The 20,196-nt window shown below is 34.6% G+C and overlaps 2 protein-coding genes and 1 long non-coding RNA gene across 3 annotated transcripts; 1 reads left to right on the forward strand and 2 right to left on the reverse strand.

The window, feature by feature from the left end:
• LOC117159432 (uncharacterized) lies at nt 1–13,103 on the reverse strand. The gene is made up of 8 exons (XM_033339267.2): nt 12,083–13,103; nt 11,850–11,978; nt 6,875–7,082; nt 4,033–4,511; nt 1,569–1,746; nt 1,205–1,426; nt 775–1,004; nt 1–503 (listed from the first exon to the last, which is right to left on the reverse strand). The coding sequence occupies exons 1-8, from the start codon at nt 12,113–12,115 to the stop codon at nt 342–344; spliced, it is 1,641 nt and encodes a 546-aa protein (XP_033195158.1). The 5' UTR covers nt 12,116–13,103; the 3' UTR covers nt 1–341.
• Nucleotides 5,098–5,694, forward strand: LOC143303351 (uncharacterized). Its single transcript, XR_013059543.1, has 2 exons — nt 5,098–5,279; nt 5,390–5,694. It is a non-coding gene; the product is annotated as an uncharacterized LOC143303351 (long non-coding RNA).
• Nucleotides 13,104–14,216: 1,113 nt separating the features above from the next.
• On the reverse strand, nt 14,217–19,818 carry LOC117159386 (uncharacterized). The gene is made up of 11 exons (XM_076621822.1): nt 19,798–19,818; nt 19,544–19,741; nt 19,330–19,471; nt 18,329–18,552; nt 18,107–18,238; nt 16,976–17,058; nt 16,518–16,722; nt 16,193–16,334; nt 15,822–16,018; nt 15,114–15,295; nt 14,217–14,564 (listed from the first exon to the last, which is right to left on the reverse strand). Exons 1-11 carry the CDS (start codon nt 19,816–19,818, stop codon nt 14,429–14,431), a joined length of 1,662 nt encoding a protein of 553 aa, XP_076477937.1. The 3' UTR covers nt 14,217–14,428.
• Nucleotides 19,819–20,196: the final 378 nt, after the last annotated feature.

Genomic DNA, 20,196 nt, shown 5'->3' on the forward strand with positions numbered 1-20,196 from the left:
TACGCGTTACATCCTGTACAATTTTATTCTTTCTCTTTCTTAACGAAGAATCACGGTATTGCTTATTACGCTTACAACTACAATATTACTTATTATATGCTATACGTTATATGCTATATTGTATGCTACTACAGACATAGATTGAAAAGAAAATTTTTGGAATTATTTTATTCTTCCGTCGTTAATCATCAAGAAAACATATTAACTGCTATATATCTTACATTGTTCAAGTAAAAGATATTCTATTTGTACTGTTTTAAGTTCATCTTCGTCATATCATTTCGTTATAATCGTCATAATCGTTTTAGGAAATTTGCGTATATCCGTCGTCTAGCGGTAATTTAATGAATTACAATTGTTCTTGCTATAGCTTTCAATTCTTTCTTCGAGATCTTTCCTGAGTGTGTATGTGGAAGACTTGGTAGAAATCGTACGCCACCACGCAGTTTACAATTATCCATCAGGTTACTAGCTACCATCTTTATCAATTCTTCCGCAGAAACCTGTAAATTAAATTATATATCGTATCTATATCATACACAAAGTAACGGCGATCGTTTCTTAGGTTTATATTATCTTTAGATTAAATTATGCTATTTAATCGTCGTTTTATTATGTCACTTTGATTTAAGGTCTCTTTGTGTATTTACAAATTACCAACAATACCGATTAAGTTAAGAGAGTTAGTATATTAATATACCAACGTTAAAAGTAATAATAAATTACAAATTTAATTATTTATTATAATAAATCAATATATCTATCTGTATGTACCTCCTTATTGGGTATTTTGCTGACGAAAGCAATAGGATGTTCGTCGTCTGTAGGATGAGGTATACCAACCACTGCCACTTCTAAGACTGCAGGATGAGATTGCAAAACATTTTCGATTTCGGTCGGCGTTATTTGGTGTCCCCTGTATTTCATAACTTCCTTCAATCTGTCCATGATGAAAACTTCTCCCTTCTCGTTATAATAAGCTAAATCACCCGTGTGTACCCATCCTGAAAATAGAACGTTAACCTATTAAATTATCGAATCATCCTTATGTTTTATCGTTACTTAATTATCTTAATCTTTGCGTTACTATCATACTTTCCCAACATTTCATTTATCTTAAACCACAAGTAAACTATCTAGAGAATGGTTAGACCTATTTAGAACTTCGATGATAAAATTAACAATTGCAAATTGCGATATTTACCATCCTCGTCGATGGTATTTTTGGTAGCTTCGGGATTTTTTAAATATCCTGTCATGATCGACGCCGTTTTCGCGCAGAGTTCGCCATGCTCATTTGGACCAAGTGCCTCTCCTGTTGCAATATCTATGACTTTCACCTCGCAATTTGAACTTACCACGCCACAAGATCCGCTTGTGGTACCCGGTAATTGTGCTGCACACAGGCCTCCAAGCTCTGTCATACCTAAAAGAAAAAAAGAATAAGTTAATTCTTACGCCATTCCGTGTACCAACGCGTTAGTCGACCATTTAATCTGCTTATCTCAGACGAGAAGGTAGATATCGTATAAAATTTCAGTTTCTCGTGTAGTTTCTTTTCTACTTACCATACGCCTGCATAACGAACGTATTCGGGAAGTGATTCTGTAATAAATCTTGAGATTCTTGTTTCATCGTAGCACCACCGGTGAAAAGGATTTTCAAACTACTGAGATCATAATCGTGCAGATGAGTGTATCGGGCTAACCGATTTGCCATACTGGTGCTCAACATTAACCACGTGACCTGAAAAAATGATGATCAGTGAATAAAGAAGAATAATTGGAGTTGCGCTTTCACATAAAGGTCGGATGAAGCTTTTATGCTCAATCACTGCAGGTATCATATACATTAGCTTCCCAAATATGTGAAACAACGACGACGAGGGATTGTCCATCGTCTTGTTGGCAATAATGTGACTTCTGGCAGTGAGGGAAATGAAATATCAAGTATTCGTATTTTCTAAAGCTATTGATAGTTTTAATAGATTTTTATATAATAACTGAGAAGACACTTTTTCACTAAACGCGATATATACAGGGTGGTACAAGCGGAAAAGGGGTGATTCTACGCGAAAAAAGAAGTCGAAAATATAGAATAAAATTTTTTTTAATTCTTTTTTTCTCTTTTTTTTAAATTTTTCCATCGAGACAACGATCTACAGTGAGATCCGTTATAACGTACCGCACGCGTACCGGGCGAAAATTCAAAGTCGGTTTTCTCGAAAACAAAGCCTCGAACGAAAAATTTTTATTCTATATTTTCGACTTCTTTTTTCACGTAGAATCACCCTCTTTCCGCTTGTACCACCAGTTACCAACCACCCTGTATATCGCCGTGTTTCTATTTTACGATCACAAGAATCAAGCGAAGTAGATTAAAATGCGATAAAATTCTAAATAAACTTAATTCTTTGTAAATAAAGCGGATCGTAGATAAATCGAGCGAAATTTCTTCGTTGAGATCATTTTTGTTCGAATGTCTATTTTCACTCGGAAAACTAACAAACGACTGACTCGTTGAACGACTTACTATCGTAGAGACACTGACAAGTATCCCAAAATTTTTCCAAAACCGATAGAACGATGGAAAAATTAAGCTTGAAGAGAAACTATGCATTTGAGATTCGATTATCATTTATTTTACCGCTTGTTGTTTGAAAAAAGCAAGCGCGTTAAATAATAAAAATATACCTTTCTATTAATATTATTCTATTAATATTCTATTAATATTTATCTCGGCATGTTCAAAATCAAAGTGATTATGTAGAAGAATCGATTACGGCAATCCCGAAATATCTGAACAAGGTCATCATTCCGAACAACTCTTTCATATATACTTTATTCTTACTATATATTACTTTCATATATACTAATATTCTATTAATATTTATCTCGGCATGTTCAAAATCAAAGTGATTATGTAGAAGAATCGATTACGGCAATCCCGAAATATCTGAACAAGGTCATCATTCCGAACAATTCTTTCATATATACTTTATTCTTACTATATATTACTTTCATATATACTAATATTCTATTAATATTTATCTCGGCATGTTCAAAATCAAAGTGATTATGTAGAAGAATCGATTACGGCAATCCCGAAATATCTGAACAAGGTCATCATTCCGAACAACTCTTTCATATATACTTTATTCTTACTATATATTACTTTCATATATACTAATATTCCATTAATATTTATCTCGGCATGTTCAAAATCAAAGTGATTATGTAGAAGGATCGATTGCGGCAATCCCGAAATATTTGAACAAGGTCATCATTCCGAACAACTCTTTCATATATACTTTATTCTTACTATATATTACTTTCATATATACTAATATTCTATTAATATTTATCTCGGCATGTTCAAAATCAAAGTGATTATGTAGAAGAATCGATTACGGCAATCCCGAAATATCTGAACAAGGTCATCATTCCGAACAACTCTTTCATATATATTTTATTCTTACTATATATTACTTTCATATATACTAATATTCTATTAATATTTATCTCGGCATGTTCAAAATCAAAGTGATTATGTAGAAGAATCGATTACGGCAATCCCGAAATATCTGAACAAGGTCATCATTCCGAACAATTCTTTCATATATACTTTATTTGCCGAGTGCAGTTTCCTACGATTTACAACCCATTAATTTGTCTCCTTCTTTACATTAGGCTATATCATAGGAACGTGATCCTCCTTAGAAAACTATTCGCGCTGTTTACGAACAATGAACGTGACAATGAATATTCATGAGTCAAATGTAACAAAAAAATGTGAATATCTGAGGATTTAAAATCAAGCGGTGTATAGGATAAAGTTGTTCAGAGCGACGACCTCGACAAGATATTTTAAGGTGATCGAAATCGGTGAGGAACTCGCACTTCCAAATAATTAGCAACACCTAAACAAAACGATTAATTGGTTAATATCGTCATAAAAAGATACGTAGAACGATGATTAATCATCGATGCTTGAACATCAACGATGTTCAACTATCAATACGTATTATCGTACCTTAAACTTTTCGATAATTTCGCAGGTAGCTTTCCCGTCGAACTCCGGCCCGATGATCTTCTTGGTGCTAGAAACGATGCTTTTAAGACTAAGTACCGATCCACTGATCCAGTACAAAGAACTGAACCACATTGTGACGTGTGCATTGAGCGAGAAACCTGTCTTCGGGTTCAATGCATTTAGAAGTGCCTTGTGCGAAATCTGCACGCCCTTCGGCATACCCGTTGTTCCAGACGAGAAAAGAATCAAACCCGTGTGACTGGGATCGTTGATCTCTCTGCATCGAAAATTCTTCACTGCCGACTCGGTATGCCCTTTCAGCGTTTCGGAAAACAGCGTCGTACCAGGATAGTAGCCGAAGCAGACCATTTTCAGATGATACAGCTCGATCTTCGCAGCCTCCGATATGACCGCCACCGATTTCTCATTCGCGAAGATCACTTTCGGTTGCGATAATGCGAGAAAGTAACGTGCAAGTTCTACGAAGTTGTAATAATCGATTAGTCATCGTGTGCAATCGTGTAATCTTTTTAACATGCAAAGCAATCGGTTAAATGAAAAAAAGGTATTTACCGGATATGCAGCTATTAAATAAAAAGTGAAAACATGAATAAAGTATATTCGGAAACCAAACTGATCGGCAAGCTTTTGTAAATTTCTCAATTTTATCGTATTGCGTTAATATCTCTATTTGTCGAAACACGAACGCCTTACTTTCACGACTTATTTATCTACAAGTCACAATCGAATCTTTAGATCTTTACGCCAATGTGACTTCTGATCGATAATGGGTTCTCCTGGTATAACCTCTTCTACTTTTTTATATAATAGCTGCTCCATAAGAGAACGTTGATCGAATGTACGCGGGAAAATGTACAAGTTTATTTTTATTGGTCTTTTATCTTTTACGTTGCTTATATTTTAATTAAAGAAGAGACTGATCCAAATAGACTTAGAACGCTTTGGAAACAGCGATGACAAACTCACAATGTTTTCTAAGAAACGATTAATAGCTATTTGATTGGTACGATATTCCAACTTAATTAATACCATTCTGCACGTCATCGTACTACAAACCGTTTATTCAGCGTTTTGTAGAAACCTCCTAATGACTGAGAATTACATAACTTAGAAGCTTGGAAAAATTGCTTCAAAGAATTTGTTCGCATTTACAAGAGCCGAAAAATTCGGTCAATAATTCAATCCAAAGAATAAGAAGAAATACCGCAGATGTATACTGGATATAGGTATGTTATAGGTATACGTATAACATATATATGTAAACTCTCTAAGAGTTCAAATGCGAACGTTTGTACGACCGTCTCTCGACGCACGACTTCTTTTGTTTCACGGACAGAGCGACTTTCTTTGTTTTACGGAGAGCCATTTTGAGAGACACGCATTTCCCAAACGTACGGACAGAGATCAACATCGGAGATGGACGAGATCACAGAAGAAATTATTTAAAACATCGACGACTGACGGAGAAAGATCGATAGCTCAGGACGTCGTAAATCGATTCTCGATTTTCAGGTAGACATTGCACAGAACTTGTTATTAATTGGTTGTTGTTTATTTAATTAATACTATTATTAATTGTCGTTTACTTCTGTATTTCATTTAAGTATTTTCACAATAAACTCGATTTTCAGATTTTCAGAATCGATCCCTGAATTATCCTAGAATTGAACCTTATATATATGTATGCACATAAACATATAGGTTATGGCATGTAGGTTACGATTGATTGCAACATCAAATAAAAAGGCAATTTTGGTAACACAAGATTGGCTAACAACGTACTAATTTTAAAAATTATTACCTTGTGAAAAATAGGAAATTCGACTTATAATTCGACTATAGTAAAGTAACGATAGTACATTTACTGTAACCTATACGTATAATACATGTAAAGTATATACGTATGATCTGTCATCTGCTTGCATAATAGCTCGAGTGGCCAGTCGTTATTATAGTGTTTCTTCTATCAGTTTCAGGAAATGTCTTAGTCAGGTAAATCCATATTTATTACGGACATGCATTTTTTGCCTTGAAGTATCGTTGATTCCATACATCCTCTCCGCATGTTAGTGTAATTTTTCATTTGCAATGAATAACAGCATGACTTCTATTTTGTTGGCTATGACCAAAGTTCGTAAAATTGTTATAAGTCCAGCATTAGAAATTCGCATTAAAAGACAGCTTATTGAAATATCTATAAAAGTATCTTTCAAAGTATAAATACCCTACATATATATATATATATATATATATATATATATATATTCACAAATGTTTAAATATTATGCATAAATATATATGTAAATATTGTATCCAAGAATTGTGACGACAATTTCGTTTCCAAAAGAAATTCCAATTATTACCTGCCTTACTTTTAGGTCGTTACGTTATTTAAAGGAATACTTTCTTTTCAGCAGTGTCATAAAACCTATTTTCAACTTCTGCGAAGGACATGGTGCATACTTAATAATTTCTCATTTATATTCATTTACGTTCAAAACTTGTCAAACATCTACTTAGAATAACGAACAATACAGAACACAAATTATGCATAAAACATGTTTCGAATGCAGGTGTTAGTTACATACAAACACGATAAGAGCGAGTTTTCTACGAAAACTTAGATATCCTTAACGATATTACACAAAAATTAAACGTTCTTGTCTTATCGTGCATACGTTATATACGCGTATAAAATCCTGATAAGAATCGAAGGAAGGAAGATCGTGTAAAAATATTTTGTCGTAATTGTGACGACACTCGATCGGATGATATCCACGCCAGACCCATTAGGTGAATTCTTGTAATTTTCAAAACTTACGAATGTTCATCGCGTAGTCCCATGCATTGACAATAGCACCGAGATAGAGCGCAGCAACGTAAGGAACTATGGAATCCAGATGATTATGCGAAGAAATTGCGACGACGTCACCTTTTCCCACCCCGTGCCTTTGCAGCCACAGTGCACATTTTATCGTACGATCCGCGATATCCCCAAAAGTATCTTCGACTCCTGACATCGCGTCTACCTGAAAAATTCGTTTGATTAACGAGAACAGTGATCTAAATTAGCGCCTTTAAGGGCGAAAGTTGGGGAAAGCTGATGTAGAAAAGGGTTGGATCGTGTAGCTTGGCGGAGTAAATTATTGATTAAACAAAATATAAAAAATTATAAAATATAAAATTCTATGAAAAATGAGCCATATATCCGAAAGTCGTACTCTAGAATTCTTTTGCACGATAATTTGTGAACTAATAATAACGATATTAATATTATCAGCGAATCGACAAATTCCACGTTGCAGGAAATAGACCTCCTTTTTTATAATTTTATATTATGCGATAGGATATCTTTGTACTTCGTACGATTACAAATCTTTAAAATTAATAAAGATCTTTAATTGATAAATCTTAAAGATCTGCAATCTATAAATTTCTATCAATAAGAGTACATAGATAAATTAATACAAATATCATTTTATATACCACGTACTATGTGCGAACGACGATCAACAACGCGAACACTTTGAACAGTTTTCAATCCGATTTCATTTCTGCCTAGCAATACGTATGCAAAATATTTGAAATTATTGGAATGTCGAGAATATGATATCGTTTGAAGCGAAACGCTATTATTTGGTTTCACGTCAATTTGATATTTCTGATAATCAATGCGATAGAAAGAATCTCTCATCGCGAATTGAACTCCAACGCCCATATAAAATGTTTAGTAAACAGATGAGCAATCTTACATTCATAGTTATCTTTCTACTGTGAAATTACGATAATAATAGGTATCTGTTTATTTTATTTTCCCTGCTACTTACATTCCAATAATTGCTTCAAATATACATCTAAATATACATAAATATATTTTTAAACGGAATGATACTAAATCATTGAATTTTGATTGCTATAAATATTCATCTTCGGACGAAGAACGATGAACGCGTTGCTGTTTCTTGTTTCCACGTGAATAATTCTATCGCACTTCGATCTTGCTTGATTCCAAAATCCAACCCATTAATCAGTTGACTTTTTCATTAATTATTTCGAAAATTGTTCAATATCGCAGAAAAAAGAAGATGAAATACAACGAATTAGGTGACTTCGATCGCTATCCTACTCACACGCGTGGGTTCATTTTTTAAATCTTTCTCATCGTTTCTCGCGAAGTGATACTTTCTGTTCCTTGGGGGACATTCTTAAATCTTCTGCGATGAATTTTTCAATATAAATTCCAAGCAACGCCAAAAATAGTTACTTTTTTATATAGTTTATCGAACCTCCAGCTGGACAAATTGTAAAGTACAAATTAAATAAATAGAAAAAAACTTTTTAATACTCTCCATTAATGTCGCCACCTCTCAACCAGATGGCGGTCAGTTAAATCGTAACTGTTCGATTATGATCGCGAACCTTGGACGATACTAACGCCCATGATGGAGGATTCATCGAAGAGTTCTACTGCGACTGTGATTTTGAATGTTTATTTGAGGAGTTCTACTATGATTGCGATGTTGAAGTAAGCTTGAAGCGTGACTTGAAGCGTCTGTATGATGTTATTGTACGATTTGATTTACGAAGCGTGATGTGCGTGGGATGTGGAGGATGTGTAGCGTAACTCGTTTGCGATCTCATATCCGGTGGTCTTTTGTCGAGTTCTAATTTGAGGTCGAAGTTTATGACACGTGGTTTGCTATCGAGAGGACTCGTCGAGCGCTTAAAACTGCCAACTGAGTCGTCGACGTGATCCGAGTTACAAACTTTGTAACGAGCAATATGTGAAATTCCAAATTCTCGAAAGTAGCAGGCGTGCTGTTCCTGTCGTAAAGTTGGGATGATAATCTTATAGGCTCGACAATTAATAAGCACCCTGTAATTTGTGTGGCGGCACTCGACCACGGAACTTTCCAACGGCTTCGAGACACAAGGCGCTATACCTTCAAAGCGTAAGACCGACATATGCCGTCGATACCCCTACGGTTCTTTCACCGAATATTCCGAAGAATGCACACGTGGCAACGGAGCATACGTAGTAGGGATATCGAGGGGCAACAAAGAAAAGAATCTGTTTGGTTTCGACCAATGATTCATTTTCTGTCCCGAGCTGCGAAGTGCGAAAGGTTAAGCGTCATAACGAAGCAAACACAATTAGAGAAACGGATTATTGACGTTAATAATCGTTAATCGTTATGTGTTGTTAATTGTTAATAGTTTAATAAACTTTATTGTTGAACATCAAGAGCATTTCTTGTGGGCACCTTCACCAACGATCACCTCATTTGTACATGTGTTTTTAGATTGGTTTCAAGCTTGACCACTACAATCGCGATAGTCGAGTCTCATAATAACAGTGTTCATGAAATTTCAAAATGTCTGTAATACGCGTAACGTATACTTATATAAGGTTTTTCTTTTCTTTTAATTTCTGCTGTACAATTTGTCCAGCTGGACATTTGGTAAATTTTTCTAACTTTATTGCTAAATAACATGCGGATGTCTACCCCCACGAGTAGACATGTGTGTAAAAGTGTGTGAGTTGATACGACAGATCGGAAGCTCTTAGCAAAAAATAAGAGAAGTGGCGTAAAATCTTTCAGTGTATACATTGTGCATGCTTTTATGAGAAAGCATACCGAAGTGTACGTTGAACTGTATGAGATATATATATTGAACATGAACACATTGTAATATATACGTATGTGTACTCGTACGATAACGTCTTATTAATGAAAACGCTTCGTATAATTAAAATTGGATTTTGAAATCAAGTTTATTCAGGCTTCCTCTGCTTGTTTTAACGAGTACTATATATGCTGCTGAACATTGTTTCCAACTTTTATATTAGGTTGTCCCAAAAGTTTCTTCCGTTCGATAAGGAAATAACAGATGTACAACATTTTGTGTTTTATATTATTTCATTGAATCATGTATGATCGTTTTTGTTCTATTACTAGAAAATGTATGTAATTACTAAGAAATAAAACGAAACACTAGTAATAGAACGAAATGGATCATAGGTAATTCCATAAAATAATATAAAACAAAAAATGTTGTGCATTTATTGTTTACTTATAAAACGTAGAAAGCATAGAGACTTGAATCGTGTCAATGATGAGTACGTGAAACGCACACACGATCTTTCAACTTTCTTCTATAGCCTCGCTAATCTCGTTTCGTAATAATACATTGCTTCCTAGCTGAGAGTGGAAACAAATCATATTGTAAACAATAGTAGTGAGAAACCATCTATCTGATTTTTAATGTTTGACGTACATAATAGATAGCGCTATCGTTGCTTGGGCTATGTAGGCTATCCTACGTAACTAGGACAATAAATGACTAGGCAATAGGTCCGAATTGGTAGGAGATAGAAAACAATTCTTTTAGGCAAAATTAAATACTTTCGAATGGTACATGATCCGGTATAATAGCAGAGTCTTGATTATTATACGGCGTGACGTCAACCGAACTTATATCAGATAATCGAAGACTCGAATAATAAGAGTCCGTGCGTGTTAATAAATCACGCGATAGAATCATAAAAAAAAATATTTTAACATAATAATTGATATTTTATGCTTTATGATTAAACTGTCGAAAAACATGAAATTATCGTAAAGTTCAAAGCATCTCGGATAATACGATTCGGTTAATCAGGATTGGCATAACCAAGACTCCGTTGCATTACATATATCCATTTTAGAAGTGACAATATTTTCAAGATTTTAAGGCTGTCTCTACTCTTTTAAAATAGACTTGTGAAACTTTTTTTATGCAACGATCCATGGATTCTTTTATTCCTTACGCGAAAGTACTAGGATATCTGTATGTGAAAATATTTAGTTTGAAAGATATCTCGATTCTAATCTCATCGAACTGGGCCTACGAAAGGCAAGAGAAACATAACTCTAAAAATGCTTTCTTGTACCCGCTTATCTTTCATACGATATGTTTATCAATGTTAAAATTAACAAAATATCATTCGTGCGATGCATTGAACGGAATATCATTCGTTTATAGAGACAAAACGTTTTCCTCGCACACATTCGCAAATGTGTCTCGCGAATTGACTTTTATCGTTCGCATTTACTTGATTCTAGATACATATGTATATGTATAGTTCTGTTGGAAAAAACGAAGGTAATTTTAAATTTTCAAAACGTCACTACTTTCCAAGCGAACACCTAGATCATACGTCGTTCGAAATTTAACATCGTTTAATTTTGTCTGACGAAATTCCTCTCTATATTCTGTCGTGTTCAGAGCTTCAGCCATGACCAAAAAACACAGAAAGTATTTAAATGAAGGCAAAGTCTTTGTGCTCTGCAACGAGCCACATGGATTGTATCGAGCCCGCAAAATTCTTTGAGCGTCGTGATGTCTTATCGAAAATATTTATTTCAAGCTGCTATATAAAAGCTCCAACAGAAACAGTTATGAAAAAACTAAATCGCAGACTATAACTATCCCAATTACGCTTCTTGTATCAGCTGTCGATTCTACATTATATAATAATTTTTTTAAATTCTATGTCAGTTCCGAAACATTTAAGTTCTTCGTGACAGTTAATAAAAGACCCTTCGTAACTGTTTCAAGAACAGGACACCGATACGGTAAGAGTTTCCAAGCCAAGTTGCGTGACCAATTAGACCAAAGTAATTCATCGGTCTACATAGTAGATGACAGAACGATTGCACAACTACCAATCGACTAAACGAATAATACCAGAAATCGGTTTATCGTCGTTTATTTTTTCTTAATCGTACAAGGTAAAATTCATCGATACGTACCTGACCAATAATATCCGGATTATTCTTCAAACTGTCAAACAACAATTCGCCAACACTGGTATATTGACTATTGAGCGATATCACTTTTCCCTTCATTACTTTGTTTTCGATCCTGAACGGTGGCTCGGTCTAACAACAATAATGCGACGAAAGTATCATAATGTTAGTATCTTCTATGTTACGTTAAAACGAAGCAAATAATACTTGCGAATTGTATTCGCCAAACGTCTTACGTTATTGTTTGCTGGTTCTTCACTGACGACCATATTGACGATTGTTAGAGAAATCACACGAAACGATTCTTTTTAGAAGAAAATAAGTAGTTTTCCCAAATAACAAAATTTTTCTTATAATATTATCGAACAACTTTATTTATAGATTTATGGATCGATGCAACGGAACAGATACATCTGACGGTGATCGTCCAGCGACTAGATAAAAATCCTACGATGACAGGCTTTTTCTTTATGTGCAAGCCCCCCCTCGACGGGCTTTACACACACTGAAACTCGCTTACGGTTGTAGTTTATGATTAGCCTGCCTATGATTGGTCTCCTGTAATCTTAATAATACCTTTGTTAATGACTTGTATTTTGAATTTGAAATTCGTGTATGTTCTTGATTACGTAATGACAATTTTCTATGTTTTCCGTCTCGTATCTATACGTTCTTATTGCTTGCTCACATTCCTTCTGTCTGTGTGTATAGAAAGCATTTCACATTTCTCTCTGTTGTTTAATATTTTTGTATTTTTATAAGTTACTAGCGAGACTGGGTACCGTTATCTTCAGCGAGGCAGGTTCAATTCAAACGAGTAATAAGCGAGAACTTCAAAAAGTAGCAGATTCAATCTCTTGCCGTATCTCTTCAATTTCTAGTCTTGGAAAAAATGTAAATGTTTCCAATCTATTCATCTCCTGTATCATAGACTCTCACGTTCGTTGCATCGTAATCTGTATTTCCTATATCGATTGTCTGCTATATCTCTTTATCGATATTTCCAATGGTATATGTGTCTTTTTATGATATTTTTATTTTGCCTTCACTTATAGAATGTATCAACAAGGTTTGGCTCGAGAAATCTGGGACGACTTCTTTTTTATCATTTAATTTGTACTTTACAATTTGTACCTTACAATACTTACAACTTCTTTTTTATCATTTAATTTGTACTTTACAGTGTCAGCTGGACATTTGGTACATTTTTCTAACAGAACGACTTACATACGATTGATATTGTTGAAAGAATACTTTGCATCAAGCATATTATAAATTAATCGTTTATGCATAAGATAAAAAGTATGTTTTAAGTTGAAGCGTTTCTTAGGATTGTTATTCATTCCGAGGAAACACGAGAGAAGGAGTTTTTCCAATGTACAATGCCATCCACGAGCGACTTTGATTGGGGACGACCAGGACCCATCCTTACTCGCCAATCTCTTTCTCGTCAGATTAGCAACGACGACTGTTGCCCTTTCTTTCCTAATCAAGATTGTTATCAAGGAATCCGATAGTCCCGTCTAGACACACCCATCAGTAGTTTTCTTCTTTATCATCACTGTTACCGAAACTGTTACTAGTCTATCTTCGATCAGTTGACATCTTAACTTCTCTTCATCGAGAACGTCTACACGCACCACGTGTAAACACTTAAGTTTTTCAAGTCGTTGTAAATAAAGCGTATTTTTAATCTGTTAACTCAGTGTTATAATAATTTCAATCACCTCTATTATCTTAACGGAAATAGGGAATCGGCTGATTTGTAGCGTTGATTATCGTATCGTAACAAGACGTCGTAATATTGGTTTATTTCAAGCTGAGTTGTGCAAGATAATAAACACGATGAGTTTCTATCTTATAACAATTGTTCTTTTTTCAGTTCGTGTCATATTATTAGAGGTATCATCTTACTGAAAAGTATGAAATTTCGTATCATTTGTGGAATACTAAATATACTATACTACATAAAAGATAATTGTAAATCTATCTATTCAAACGATTTAATCTGCGTTCTTATATTACATCGTAGAATTTACAGCGAAAGATAGAAAGAAAAACGCGTCTGCAATTTTACCAAGATAGTGGAATAAATCAATTAAGTCTTCCTTAATATTCATATTGTGAAATTTTTAAAAAGTGATATATATATATAAATGGATAGCATAAACGTTTCTGTCGACGTTTATGCTACGCAATTGTTGCCTTCTAAACATTACTCTGCAGTTGTTGTATAATATTTGGGTAATTTTCCATTTTAATCTCTATCAGCAGGAGTCAGACTTAAATATTAGTATTTAAATTCATATCACTTTTATTTATTTATCTTATCTTGATTTATTTTCAAAAATTATCTCTCAAAAATGACTTGTGAATTTTTAATTATAAATTCGCAAACAGGCTTTATCATTAAACATTTGCTTCGCAATATTCGTTATTAATACGCTATTAATTTTAGAAAACATTTCTGCTTTATCATACTATCACACAGTGATCACGGAATTAATAGATAAATAGATAATAAATCTAAATAATTTATCGCAAAAAACGTTCTATCTGAACGAATAAACTCTTTAATTCGTTTATTTCGAAATAGATACCGTTCCTTTCTGTGACCTTAGTGCTTTCTGTTCTTCCAGTTTCTTTCGCAACGCGTCGATCTCTGGTGAGCTAACAGGCTGTAATCGTTGCCGTGATTTAGCCGGAAAAACAGCACGCCTGAAAATTGGCAAATAATTGCTCTTACAAATGAATTCTTTTCCTTCTTAGGATCGTTTTGCTACGATGACTGTAGCTTTACTAAAATAAATTTAAACGTGTTCTCACCTATCATTTTTCTAAAGCTGCACCTTGTCGCATTAAAGATGAAAGGCGCGTTAACGCAATATTTCATTTTATTGTTTGCGAACCCTTCAATTTTTTACATTTTCAGAATTTCAAATTAATTGTTAAGCAAGACTATTACGTTTATGGGATATTTACGTATTGCTTCGGTTCTAATATGAGAAACATTGTGTTACGTCCGGTGACTCTCTACGCACGGACTATGTCACGCGCCGTAACACATTGAATTCAAAAAAAAAAAATCACTCTCCTGTGTTACATTTTGTATCATTTCTTTTATCAATAAAATATAAATAAGAAGGAAATTAATTTCTTTTTCCTCATTTTTAAAGCTCACTTCTTTCACTTTATATACCGTTTTTGTTGTCAATAAACTACATAAATGTTAGTAATTCTTCCATATTTTTACTACAATTAACTTACCGCAAATAATTAGCGATATGTAATAGTTTTACAACTAACTTGCTCGCTTTATATTCTTCGAGCGCTTTTCTCGTTTCGTTGATCAAGTTTTTCTGCCTTTCGCGTTCTCGATAAATAACAGATTTTCTCTCCTTTGTTTCCTCGTCCAATTTCATCTTGGTCCAAAATAATCTCTCTTTCAACTGTAGTATCGTGGAAATTAAGATATCAATTTTTCCCCGATTACTTACTTTGATTTACTTACTCTAATTTATTAATAATGAATTGAATATACAGGTGTTAATTGGACAGAAAACGATGTTTGTTTAACTGAAACTAAATGCGATACTCGTATCTATCTCAAATAACTTTATTTTAGTTATTTGGCAACTCTCGTCTTTAACACTCTCTCTCTCTCTCTCTCTCTCTCTCTCTCTCTTCTCTCCTCTCTCAATTCTATTCTCCGATGTCTCGATCAACTCTTTCAACTCTACTCTAACGTTGTTTATTGTTTTTCTCGTATCCCTGTAAGAACTGGGTGACTTTAATCACATAGGCGCTCTTAAACGTGAACGAACCACAGAAAGACGACGTACACGGTTTTTTTCCTAATTTCAACCGATCTCTAATTCAAATAAAGGGAGGATAATAATTGACTAAAGAGAGGAACACTTGAGGCACGATAAGCTAATCGTTAATTATTAATCGTTTAATGGAAATGCTACGAACCTCCGCCAAGGACATTTCACAAAGAAGACCAAGACCGCTTGATTCTGTTGGATCGAAATCCTTGATCGATGGCAATGCCCGTAAAGATTGAAGCGTCTTAATTTCTTGGATCAATTTAATTTTCCTGCCAGTTTCCTCCTCTCTCTGCTTGACCAACTGGGCTTTCAATTGCCGCGATTCTTCCGTCACCTCTGCGGCTGATAGTTCGAAAAATTACCATTTTATTAATTTTTCCTTAAGGAAATATTTTTAACGAAGACGTATTTTTATTAATATTCGTTATAGAGGAAATTAGAAATGGGTCAGAGTACTTCATTTACGAAAAAGGAATAAGCCAAGGTTTATCCTAGCTGTAGTACAGAATTTTTTACCTTTCTGCCTTTTCTCGTCGACCATGGCATTGAAAGCTTCACGAGAGGCTTGTTCGACTTCGCGGCACTTTACAACGATTTCCATCATCTCCCTGTTGTGATTCTCTCTCCACTTCTCTAACTTGTCGTAAAGTTCTTGCTTCTTTAAGAACAAAGTGACGAAAAAAGAAAAATTCATATCCACTAAAATATTTACGTAAAGGAGATCGATCGTTGATAGAAACTTTTACGTCTGATATCGTCATTCCTTTCACTATCTTACACAAGAATATTAAGATCGTCTGTAATCATTCGATAAAATACATATCTTCTATCAAGCGCATACCTCCTTTCGAACGCTTTCTGCGTGCGCTTTCACATCGTTCAACAGCGATTGTTTCGCAATGAAAGCATTCTCACGGCTTAGCAAAGCCAATAGATGTTTCTCTTGTATCTTTAATAATTCTTCCTCTTTTTGTTGCTGACGCCTTTCTTCTTGGAATTTCAGTATCGAAGCTGGATCGGTACCTCCTTCGGCTAATGCTTTCAATCTACAATTTCATTAGGATTCCAAGAGGAAATATAATTAGGAAATATTTGAAAACGAGGAGAGAAGATAACGCAATTAAATCGCTCTTTTCTATCTTCATGGAACTATGGATATATATAAGAGTTAATATTTCCTTTTTATTACATTTAACCGATAAAACAGTGAGATACAGAAATAATTTATTTCGTAATATTCATACTTGAATTAATTACTTAGTATGTCAAATTAAAATTAATTTGTCTTATTGACAGTACCTTTTTATTTCTTTCTCTTCCATGTTGATCACACGCGCGCACTCTCTTAATGTCGAAGCTGCTGTCTGTTTTACCTCGACTGGCTATAATTAATAAATTCTACGATAATTTATAAACAGCCGTGATCAACTTTCAGATACAAGAAAGATGTAACAGAAGTTTGATTTCAAATCGATTCAAATAAATGAGAAATGTAAAGAAAGTTATAAAAAAATGATAAAATTTGCATAGACAGCAGATCGCGCCAGCGTTTTCTGCACCTTAAATTTCGGAACCGATTTTCCCACGAAAGTTGCCTTTGGTTTCTCTTTCTCTACCGAGTTGTCTGAATCTTTACGCCGATAGAAGCAACTTGGTGCATTCTCGTTCGCGTCCTTCAACAATCTCATAGCATTTATCCTGTTAGTTGCGCTCAAAAGCTCCAATTTTCTCTCCGTTGACGGTTTAAGGTAATTCGTCTTTGGAATTTGACGCGTGAACTTCATCGCCGACAGGTCCTATCCGGGATATGAGTCTTCAAAAGATGAAACCTTAATTCAACGTCTTTAACTTATAAGTATAAAGTTCATTTAATTTTATTAACTTCTCCATACCTATACGAAAAGAAATTTTATGAAAATTTTAGAAATTTTTTAAGAAGGATAGGAATATCTTTTGCAAGTCTTATCGAGAATTCTCGCGATCTTTTTGTAAAAAAAAACCGTTTGAAGGTCGTTGAAAGCCACCTAGCTGGCGCTGAAGGTCAATCGAAGGCCACTACTTGCTACTTCATAACGAGCGGTAAAAACTATTAGGCATAGATCGTTAAAAAGGTATTGGAAATTGTTTAGAAATCTTAAGCGATGTCATCCGATCTCAATTCAAAGACGAATCACAGTTATTTGGGAAAGCAATTTAGGTCGACTTGATTTTTATCGAAGGTGAATAAAGGAAAATTGAAAGTCGCGCGATTAATCGGCGAGTTAAATAGATGGCGGGAAATTTCAAAATGGTGCCGTCAGTTGTTAAACGGACAATCTTTAATAAGAAAAAGCTCCAATCGCGGTACCTAACTAACCTAAAAATTGATAAATTAAATATACTTTGCAAATAAACATTAATCGCGTCTCAAGTTGTAACTAAGTTACTCACTTCAGGTGTACCGGGTGGCACTTTCAAACCGGTTCTTGGTCGATTTAAAACGTTCATAAACACAGGAGTAGTCGATTCCTTTTTAGGAATCTTCGTATTTCGTATGTGCTGCTTTAACTGCTGCTGTAGTTTCTTCAGATCGATTAAACAACAAGTTAATTAGAACGAAACTCGTTATCCATTATGTCCAACAGAACCGCTGTAAAAAACGGTAGAACGAACCTCTAAACACGGCGTTGCCTCTAAAAATGGCAGAACCAGGTTTCCCTCCACGAAATCTTCCTCGAACGTCAAGCAACCCTTCTCATGGAAAAGATTGGGAGTTTCCGTGCGAAGAAGATATACAACGAGGGACAACATTTTCTTTACTTTAAAGCGAACGAAGCAATCGATCGAATCTTCGAAAAACAAGCTGCATATTCTGTATGATAAGATGTACACAAACACTGAAAAATGAAATTCTTAACTAAATTCTAAAATAATAGCTTTATTAATCAAAATAGATAGATGATACTCATCTTCCGAAGAAAGAAATATATTTGTGATATTCGTTGCATATATATTTAACATAAATTGAATGTCATTCATTTTATTTGAAGAGACAGTAGAGGAGTTCGTAAGCGAAAAAATGAGAATAGGGGCTGAAGTAGAAAGAACACATAAGATAAGGGTGGGGGAAAAGAGCACAATAATAGCGGCGACGATGAGATCAATGGAGGAAAAAATAAGGATAATGAAGGAGAAAAGAAAACTGGAAAAGGGGGTATACATAGACGACGATCTGACTAGAAAAGAAAGGGAGGTACAGCAACACATGAGAAGGGTAGCCAGAGTAAGAAGGAAAAGGGGCGAATATGTAAAGATAGGATATAAGAAACTAAAAATAGAAAACAGATGGTACAGGTAGAACGAAAATGAAGAGAGGCTGGAGGAGGAAAGAAAGAGAGGGGAAGAAAAATGAAAAAAGGGGAAAAAGGGGGGGACTACAAAGGGGATGGAAATGTGCTTCTGGAATGTAGCAGGGCTAATAAGTAAGGACAAGGAGGTGTGAGAATATTTGAAAACATTCGACGTGATCGAACTCACGGAAACATGAATAGAGGAAGGCAATTGGTAAAAATGAAAATATGGACTACCCAAAGAATTCATTCATTTTATTTTCCATAAAGCATTATGGAAATAGTTATTCTCTGGTTATTTCATTACGAACCTTCGTAGCTTACCTATGGTCTGAGACAAATCGTTGTAATTGCGACAGTTCTGTTTATCCAGATAATCTTTACTTATTGAGTCCAAGAAAACCGTGTAACGAACGATATTCATGAATAAATCGATGATTACATTTTGCAACGAAACTGACAAAGCCTTAAAAATCCAACATATTTATATACTTGTTCCGTAAGTGATTTCGATAAACAGATTTCTTTAAATTATAACCTTAAATTCTTCGATATTCCTGAAACGTTCCATAACAGGATCGTGATGTGGTTTGCATTTTTCTCTCGAGCCTTCGTTAACGAACAAACGAATGCAAAACTCATCTGGACTTAATTCTTCTTTAAACGACGCGTACACGTCCAAGATCTCCATCAGTGGAATGAGAATGTTTAATCGGAAGACATTGATTTTCGTCAACTAAAAGAAGCAACGTCGAGTAAGTGAAAATTGAACACGTAAAAGTAAGATTATACCTCTTCCTCGCTGCAATCCATTGCTGAAAAACGACAGTTACTTATCTTTAATTGAATAAACCAGTATCTCTTTTCTGTCTCAGATCGACGAAATGTTTCGTCGGACTTCAGAACGCGAAGGAGCTTTATCGATAAGTTCAGGACGTTTCAACGAATAATTCGATCTAAGCCATTCCAAAGGCTTGAATCAAACTTCAAGCAAGTTATTAGTTTTATACTCTGACGTTCCTTCTTTAGGAAATAGTTCAAAGATGTTTCCTATGATCGTTCCATTACCAAGTAAAAAAATACACGTAGTCAATGAACATTTAGTAGAAACAATCAATATCCCAAAGTTTAAATTAATTTCGAAGCAGGATAATACTCGTAGTCTCCTGTCCTCCTTCTTAAAGATAATTT

The sequence above is a fragment of the Bombus vancouverensis genome, chromosome 1, assembly GCF_051014615.1.
Source record: "Bombus vancouverensis nearcticus chromosome 1, iyBomVanc1_principal, whole genome shotgun sequence".
Classification (NCBI taxonomy): Eukaryota; Metazoa; Arthropoda; class Insecta; order Hymenoptera; family Apidae; genus Bombus; species Bombus vancouverensis.